Here is a 9,866-nt window from a genome sequence, read left to right on the forward strand (position 1 = left end):
GTTGTCATTGTTGTTTGGCAGGCCCAGGCTGGATTCGAACCCGCCAGCTCTGGTGTATGTGGCTGGCGCCTTAGCCTCTTTAGCTACAGGCACCGAGCCACCTCTTTAAACCTCAGTTTTGTGTACATGTAAAATGGGAAAATAGTTCTCTACCTCAAATATAAAGCATTAGTACAGTATTTGGCACATAAAAATACTATCAGTTCATGTAGTTAACAGTGACAATCATGTTTGTAGTCAAATATGCCACCTCAGGCTTGCCAGCATAACTCATAATCCAAAACAGTCCTGTTTTGGATCTGGGCAAGCATATTTATGTGGCTTTCATTATAATGTCAGAAAAAAATTACGAGGAACAGTTATTTATGGTAACAAAGTGTTCTGAAATCCACATTTCTTAAAATTCTTCAATGTCTTTCTTTTCTGAAAAAATGCCTGCGTTTAGTTCTTGGCTTTAAAAAAAAAAGTTTAATGAAAATTTGCAAGCTACAGACAGTGCTTATAGTAAGTACTTCTCCCTTTCAAGTCTGAAATTAGGATGTGAACACCTTTGATTCTAAAGCACCCAGAAGCTGTAACAACCTCCTTTCCCCCATACAATAGGACAATGTAAATTGTGTAGGAAAAATGTATAGGTTGATTTATCCCAATTTCAAAAAACTGAAATCAAAAATGCTCCAAAATCTAAAACTCTTTTGAGTGTTGCTTTGATGCTCAAGGGAAATGCACACTGGCACATTTTAGATTCTATGTTTTCAGAGTTGAGATGCTGAGCCAGCAGATATAATGCAAATATTCCAAAACTTGAAAACCCTTCTGGTCCCAAGCATTTCAGATAAAGGGTACTCAACATACACAAGACTAGAAGGGAAGGAAGCAACATTAAAGACATGAACTGAGTTCTGGTTTCCAGAGTTACACCCAGGCCATGACGTTTCGCCAGTGTCATCAATATTCAGCACATACTACATATTTATCAAGTATCTAATGAGGTATCATGAACTGTGCTCCCAAAATTTAAGCTTTAGTATGAAGGTTCTCCTTTTGGAAAAACTTTGCTTTCTGAAATCCAAAGGAAAGGAATGAGGAAAAAATGCTCATATTCTTCTTAACATTGAACAAAGGAACATGAGGGAAATACCAAGTAAAAGAGTTTACCAATAAATCAAACGTGTGTCAATCATCACTGTTTTATTTTGTTTAAATTTCTTGAGAGCTCAATATAGTCACGTAACCATTATAAATATACACATATTTTTTTAGAGACAGAGTCTCACCTTAGCATCACAGCTCACAGCAACCTCCAGCTCTTGGGCTTAGGTGATTCTCGTTCCTCAGCCTCCCAAGTAGCTGGGAGGGACTACAGGCACCTGCCACAACACCTGGCCACTTTTTTGTTGTAGCTTGGCCAGAGCTGGGTTTGAACCCAACTACCCTGGTATGGGGCCGGTGCCCTGCTCACTGAGCCACAGATGCCACCCCATTATAAATATTTAAGTATAGTAATTTCCCTAAGAATCTTAAATTCTTCTGTGAAAATGCATATACCATCAAAAATTACTATATCTAAACTGTAAATACACAAAAAAAGCAGCACTTAAATTCAATAAATACTGCTAAAAAATAGTTTTAAAATCAGTTTTATGGCCAGATATAGTGGCTTGTAATCCCAATTCATTGGGAGGCTAAGTCCTTGGGAGGACTGCTTGAGGACCTGAGTTTGAGACCAGACTGAGCAACACAGCGAGATCCTATCTCTCCAATTACCCAGTCGTGGTGGTGTGCACCTGTAGTCCTAAGCTATCTAGGAGGCTGAGGTGGGAGGATCACTTGCGCTCTGGAGTTTGAGACTAGCCTGAACAACAAAGTGAGACCCCATCTCCATAGAATATAAGGAAAAATTAGCTGCATGTAGCAGCATGTGCCTAAAGTTTAGCTAATCAGGAGAATGAGGCAGGAGGCTCACCCAAGAGTTTGAGGTTACAGTGAGCCATCATGTCACTGCACTCCAGCCTGGGTGACAGAGTGACACCCTATCTTTAAAAATAAACTAAAAATTACTTTTACTTGAAATCTAAATTCTCAGGTATAACCAGTCTGAAATTTTCACCTATCTTTTTTTCTTTTTTTAGACAGAGCCTCAAGCTATCCCCCTGGGTAGAGTGCCATGGCATCACAGCTCACAGCAACCTCCAACTCCTGGGCTCAAGAGAGTCTCCTGCCTCCGCCTCCCAAGTAGCTGGGACTACAGGCACCCGCCACAGTGCCGGCCATTTTTTGGTTGCAGCCATCATTGTTGTTTGGCGGGCCCGGGCTGGGGATTCGAACCCGCCACCTTAGGTGTATGTGGCTGGCGCCTTAGCCGCTTGAGCCACAGGCGCCGAGCCTGATTTAAGTTTCTATCACAAAACTTGTTTTATTAATTGTTCAAATCCTATTGTTTTTCCCTTACACATTTTATAAAGAGGAAAAATCTTTTACTTTTGAAGACCTCCAATAATAAAATTACACAGATATAAAACATCACTGGCAAAACAATGATTCTTTACAAAATAAACCACCTAATAAACCAAACCACAACTCATGTACATGAGAGAGGGAAAAATTCTTACCTGTAGGAAGCAAGCTGTTTCATAAAGCTGTTCTACAGTGCGGTCATTTACTGCCAAGTTACCCGTGTATGCGTAAGTTATTATTATCTGTAAGGTGGCAGCATCCACATTCCTCAGATGTACATGTGTCTGTTTGCTTTCACTTAGTCCACTCATGAACATGGCCCTACAGCAGAGAAGGGGATAGTAAGTACATTCATGCAAAACAAAGGTAGAGCTAAAAAAAACTAGACAACAAAGGACATTTATTTATGGTATTTGCTTATGGGGACACTTCCTAGGAAAACAATAAAAAAGCTTATGGCCTGGTGCCAAAGATATACCAAACGATTCCACCATGCCACTTTGAGGGAAAACATTAAAATTTCATTTCCTTATATTCATACAATGGAATAATTATCAGCAATAAAAAGGAACTAAGTACTAAAAAATACAATGACATAAATGAACTTCACAAACATACTCAGTCAAGGAAGCCAAATAAAAAAGACCACATACTGTACAAGTCCGTTTATATAAATTGTCCCCAGAAAGGAAACAGACAGAAGGTACATTAGTAGTTTCCTAGAGCTGCATGTGAAAAGAGGCAGTGACTATAAATAGACACAAAGTGATGGAAATGCTCAAAATTTAGATTGTGGAAATGGCTGTACAATGCTAAACACGCACATACTAAAATGTGTTAACTTGTATACTTCAAATGGGTAGATTTTAAGGTATGTGTATAGAAATTACGTCTCAAAAAAACTGTTCAAAATTCATTTACTTGACTGAGAGTGATGACCCACACCTGTGATCCTAGCACTCTGAGAAGCCAAAGTGGAAGGACTGCTTGAGGCCCAGAGTTTGAGACCAGCCCGAGCAAGAGTGAGACTTTGTCTTTACCAAAAATAGAAAAAATTAACTGTGCATGGTGTCATGTGCCTATAGTCTCAACTACTTGGGAGGCTCACGCAAGAGGATGGCCTCAGCCCAGGAGTCTGAAGTTGCTCTGAGCTACAATGACACCACTACACTCTACCTGGAGCAACAGAGCTAGACTCTCTAAAAAAAAAAAATCATTTACTCCATTTCCTAAAAATACGTAGGATATTTTTCCAAAAGCTACCATATACAGGAAACTGCTGGAAAGGCAACTGGTATTATGGAGAATACATAGATAAGAGATGACTATTATCACATGCGTAAGAAAAACCACTACATAAAATGTTCACAAGCTGGTATCACAACACTTAGTACCTTGGGCCCCTCAAGAACAAGGAGCTGAGGATAGCATTAAAAATAGATGAAATGGTAAAACATAAGTACCATTTGCTAAAGGGGCATAGCTGAACAAAAAAGCTCATGCAGGATACCTGAAAATGAACTGGAAATATGACTGGTAGGCAGATCACAGTCTTTAAGTGAGACAAGGAGTCTGAGCTTTTCCATGTAGATAGCGGAGAAGACCTAAGGGTTTTGAGTGTGGCTTTAGCATGATAAAAATGTACCATAGGATGACTCCACTATGCTGTCAGATCTCAAGAACCAGAGGTTGGAGACAGGGAAAGTGGTTATGAGGTTACAGCAAAATTCAGATGAGAGGTAAGAAGAACAAGAACAAGGGTGGCAGAAATGGATACAAAAGCCAAGAGCCAGCAAGACTGCATGGGATAGAGTAGGAAAAAAGACACAGAAGAGCAAAAGCTACTTTTTTATTTTAAAGTACCTGAACAAATATTATTAGCCATTGAGATAAAAACTGTAAAGACTACGAGGAAAGTTCATTCTAGGAAAAGGTAAATTAAATTTGGGGTATATCTGATTTGAAGTAGAGTACCTGAGACAAATGGAAAAAGAAATAACAGAATCAGTTAGATACTGTTTTAGTAGAACTTTAGAAGTCAGCATTAATGCAGTGGGCCATGACTCCTCTACAAGGTGATATGGGTCAAAGATGGGTAAGTTATGTGAGGGAGATGAAAACCTATAAGAAAAATCTACCCAAGAATCCCAATGACCAACCTAAGGTAGAGTTCAATTAGAATTTAAAAAAAGAATAATTTCCCACCAAGGGATGCAGGATGGCCACAAATAAACCTGACTGGATAATGAAGAGCCAGGAAGTGTTCTGGAAAAACATCCAAGATATTTCTTTATCACCTACTGTGGCCAGTCATGGTGGCTCACACCTATAATCCTAGGGAGGCCAAGGTGGGAAGATTGCTTACGGTCAGGAGTTTGAGACCAGACTGAGTAAGAGCAAGAAAATCAACTTTTAAGAGTTTAGAGTAGGCTTGGCGCCTATAGCTCAACCAGCCACATACACCAGAGCCAGTGGGTTAGAATCCAGCCCGGGCCTGCCAAACGACGACGACAGCTACAAAAAAAAAAAAAAAAAAAAAGTGGCCAGGCACTGTGGCAGGTGCCTGTAGTCCCAGCTACTTTGGAGGCTGAGGCAAAAGAATCACTTAAGCCCAGGAGTGCGGGCTGCTGTGAGCTGTGATGCCACAGCACTCTACCCAGCTTAAGGCTCTCTTTATCTCTTAAGGTGACAGCTTAAGGCTCTCTTTCAAAAAAAAAGAGTTCAGAATAAAAAAACACAAGATTTAGGGTTCAGCTTAAGGCTCTCTTTCAAAAAAGAAAAGAGTTCAGAATAAAAAAACACAAGACTTAGGGTTCAAGTGGTTTTCACATGTATTCCAGTTGAGAAAGAGACTAGAGCAGGGGAATGGCTGACTAATAATGACACTGAGACTGGGTATTCTAGACCAGTGATTTTTCAACTTGTCAGGCTGGCCAAGCTAACCCTATCTTGAACTGAAAAGCCATTCTGCAACACTCTTGTTACAGATGGTCATAACTCAGATAAGAGAGACATGCTGCAGGCTCATCCTATCCTTGCACCAGCCCAATTACAGACCGGGTGAGAAATAAGCTGACACTCTAAGCCTCTGACACTCCGATAAGAAGAGCCTGCCAGAAGAATCCTGATAATGAGAAGTCCTGATAATGAGATAACATCTTTGAGGCTCTGATAAAGAACAACAGTTTGGTAGTCCTTGATAGAAACCACCTGCCCCCTCAGCCAGCTATAAAAGAACTGCCTACCTCCCTAAAGCTGCTGACATCTCTTTAGATTTCAGCCCAGTTGTGAGCATAAAATAAACTTCCCTGGCTCAGCACCTGTGGCTCAAGCGGCTAAGGCACCAGCCACATACACCAGAGCTGGCAGGTTTGAATCCAGCCTGGGGCCACCAAACAACAGTGACGGCTGCAACCAAAAAATAGCCAGGTGTTGTGGCAGGCACCTGTGGCCCTGGCTACTTGGGAGGTGGAGGCAGGAGAATTGTTTGAGCCTAGGAGGTAGAGGTTCCTGTGAGCTGTGATGCCACAGCATTCTTAACCAGGGAGACAGCCTGAGGCTCTGTCTCAAAAAAAAAATAAATAAATAAACTTCCCTCTATGTTCATTACATTTTGGTCTTGTGTGTTTGATCTGATACCTAATTTTACCTATCACAACCAGTGTGCTGAGCACAGCAGGGTATCTTAGGTGTGTCCTGAAAAAAAAAAAAAATTTTTTTTTTTTTTTTTGAGACGACACAGTCTATGTCACCCTCAGTGGAGTGCATGTCACAGTTCACTGCAACCTCAAACTCCTGGGCTTGATTCTCTTGCCTCAGCCTCCCCCAAGTAGCTGAGACTACAGGCACCCACCACAATGCCCTGCTATTTTTTGTTACAGTTGTTGTCGTTTAGCTGGCCCAGGCCGGCTTCAAACCTGCCAGTCTTGGTGTATGTGGCTGGTGCTGTAACCACTGTGCTACAGGCACACAGCCAGACTAGAAAAATTTTAAAGATCATTAATTGAATTATTTTCAAAATAATTTCAAAGGACAATAAGTATATTCCTTTTTTTTTTTTTTGCAGTTTTTGGCCAGGGCCAGGTTTGAACCCACCACCTCTGGTATATGGAGCCGACGCCCTAGTCCTTGAGCCAGAGGCGCCACCCTATTCTTTTTTTTTTAAACACTATTTTTAGTGAACATAGTTTAAGTGTGCCATGGACGTTTCATGGATGTTTAAATATAGGTTCAACGGTACTGTGAGATAAAAAAGGTTTAAGAACCCAGTTCTAGACTATGGTTTATGACACGAGAATGATGAACTTCTACAAAGAAACTGTGGTTCTGATGAGTAGACTACAGATGAGTAGAAGCCTAGCCAGCTTGATAATGAAAATTTTAAACTGACATTTTTAGGAAAAACAAATACTGAATTACATAATAATGTAATACGCTGAAATAACACAGTAGAAGTGCTGAGTAATTCTCAAGTAATTCTCTCATTTGGAGTCTAAAATGAACTGTAATGTAACCAAGAAACAGAAACTACTTTTCAGAAGAATCCACAGATTCTTGGTGGGATGGAAATGTTAACTCAGACTACAAAGGAAAAACGTAATAGCTCTCACTATATACAAAGATCTTGTTATCTGCAAACTTGGAAGCAAAATCCAGTTGAAAAACACTTAGGAAAACATCAAAAAGCCTACTCCAGAGAAAAGATATACAGTACAGGTATATGGGAAGAAAAAAATTAACATGTAGGTGTTTTCTTACAGACAACTGTATCAAACATGAGATTTTAATGGTGGGTGGGGCTTTAACCCTAAACATGTAAGGGACTATCTGTTTCTGAGACAGGGACTCCCTTTGTCACCCAGGTTAGAGTGTCACAGCCTCAGCCTACTTCACAGCAACCTCACGCTCCTGGGCTCAAGCGATCCTCCTGCCTCAGCCTCCCAAGTGGTTGGGAGGTCCCACAGGTCCCAACCTACCATGCCTGGCTAATTTTTCTATTTTTAGTACAGATGGAGTCTTGCTTTGCACAAGCTGGTCTCCAACTCTTTTTTTTTTTTTTTTTGAGACAGAGCCTCAAGCTGTCTTCCTGGCGTAGCATCAGAGCTCACAGCAACCTCCAACCCCTGGGCTCAAGCGATTCTCCTGCCTCCGCCTCCCAAGTAGCCAGGGCCACAGGTGCCTGCCACAACACCTGGCTATTTTTTGGTTGCAGCCGTCACTGTTGTTTGGTGGCCCCAGGCTGGATTCAAACCTGCCAGCTCTGGTGTGCCTGGCACCTTAGACCCCTGAGCCACAGGCACTGAGCCATGGTCTCCAACTCTTAACCTCAAGTGATCCTCCTGCCTTGGAGTGCTAGGATTACTGGCATAAGCCACCATGCCTACCCTTTTTTCCAAGTACTTTATTTAACATCCACAATTGGTTGAATTCACAAATGCAGATCTCATGGATACAGAGGGCTGCTGTATTCTCTCAGAAGACAAAGGAAGCTAAAGAAGGGAACTCATTAGTTATAAAATAATGGCAGCTTGAAATAACTGTGTTATTGTTAAGACTGTAATGTTAATCAAAGATCAGGTTTCCTGGTCGGCAGGAAAATCAATTATAACCTAATCAGTTAAAGATAAATAATAATCTCATGGCTAAAGAATTTAAAGGGTAATATATTATCTATACAAGTAAATTTTTTTTTTTTTTTTGAGACAGAGCCTCAAGCTGAGCCCCTGGGTAGAGTGCCATGGCATCACAGCTCACAGCAACCTCCAACTCCTGGGCTCAAGCGAATCTCCTGCCTCAGCCTCCCAAGTAGCTGGGACCACAGGCGCCCGCCACAACACCAGGCTATTTTTTTGGTTGCAGCCATCATTGTTTGGCAGGTCCGAGCTGGATTCGAACCCACCACCTTAGGTGTATGTGGCTGGTGGCTTAGCCACTTGAGCCACAAGCACTGAGCCATATACAAGTAAATTTAATGAGGAAAAAAAAGACAGACATAACTAAACTCATGTGTTACTTTCTGGTAACAATGCAATGATAACAATGCAGAAAATATTATAAAAATAGAATTTCTGGGGCAGTGCCTGTGGCTCAGTGAGTAGGGCAGCCAGCCTGCCCCCAGTTCAAACCTGACCCCCGCCAAACTGCAACAAAGCTGGGTGTTGTGGTGGGCGCCTGTAGTCTCAGCTACTCAGGAGGCTGAGGCAAGAGAATTGCTTAAGCCCAAGAGCTGGAGGTTGCTATGAGCTGTGATGCCACAGCACTCTACCGAGGGTGACATAGTGAGACTGTCTCAAAAAGAAAAAAAAAAAAAAAGATATAAAGCTCTTTCTAAAAATGGATAATCAATTTATAATTAACACCAACAAAAAGGGAGAGGTAAGCTGACAGCACTGGCATGAGCCTATAGTTCCCAATTACTCAGGAGGCTGAGATGGCAGGATCATTTTGTCCCAGGAGTTTGAGGCCAGCCTGGGCAACATAGTGAGACACCATTTCTTTGAAGAAAAAACAAAGGGGGGGAGGGGGAGAAGAGCTAATGAATCCAGGTATTTACTGAACCCGTAACCTTTAATGTCTAATATCATCTACTAAGACAATGGACCTGGGGAAAAAAAAAACCCATCAGATAACACAATCATTTAGGAAGCTTTTAGATATATCAATTCTGATTTCATAACCCAGACTCAATGAATCACAATTTCTGGGTTTTGAAATCTAAGGATCTCCATTTATTCTCCAAGAGGATTTTGATGATCAACTAGGTTCTAGAACCAGGGTCCGCAAAAACTCTAAGCTTTCTAACAGACAAGAAAATCAGTGTCTGAAATTGCAGGAAATATCTACAGCTTAACCTGAAACAAAAAATTATAGGCCCAGGTAAGGCAAAAGGCATTGGGGATGTGTTAGATTGAGCAATGTGAAGTTTCTATATATCTTCATGTAAAGTAAGCCAACTCTAAAGGTCAGACTAAGTCAAAAGAACAGCAGAAACTAATTTACTATCAATCTTTACTTACTTACAAGGTTGCAAACATAGGAATATACTGATCCACATTAATTCATCTTTATTCACCCTGTCCTTTTCAAAAACTAAGTAAAAATCAACCTAAGAGTAGAAAACAAATAAAGCAATTTCTACGCCTTAGCATCTATTTTTTTCATGAAACTTAAAAATATGCAAAAGACAATAAACATGTAAAGTTAAGCTTTATAAATAACTAATCAACCTCTAAGTTCTGAAGTGTAGAGAACACCAACAATGTTATTAATTATTAAACATTTAAATCTGGCAAGGAGTCTGTAAGGCTAAATGGATAACACAAATGATAATAGTAAAAAAATAAATAAAAAACACACTTTTGCAAAGGAAGTAAAAGTCTTATTTAACATGTAGTAACCGGCTCGGCGCC

At 40.7% G+C, this 9,866-nt stretch overlaps 1 protein-coding gene across 3 annotated transcripts in view; it reads right to left on the reverse strand.

Annotated features, from left to right (window-relative positions):
* The window catches only part of KBTBD2 (kelch repeat and BTB domain containing 2), a 31,272-nt gene that overhangs the window by 4,185 nt on the left and 17,221 nt on the right, over positions 1–9,866 (reverse strand). For all 3 annotated transcript variants that reach the window (XM_023512470.1, XM_003788571.3, XM_023512471.1), the window contains exon 3: positions 2,613–2,778. In XM_023512470.1, the coding sequence (XP_023368238.1) occupies positions 2,613–2,778 (166 nt within the window). The remainder of the gene's footprint in view (positions 1–2,612; positions 2,779–9,866) is intronic.

This window comes from Otolemur garnettii, unplaced genomic scaffold (assembly GCF_000181295.1).
Source record: "Otolemur garnettii isolate 467f Iridium unplaced genomic scaffold, OtoGar3 scaffold00028, whole genome shotgun sequence".
In the NCBI taxonomy this organism is placed as follows: domain Eukaryota; kingdom Metazoa; phylum Chordata; class Mammalia; order Primates; family Galagidae; genus Otolemur; species Otolemur garnettii.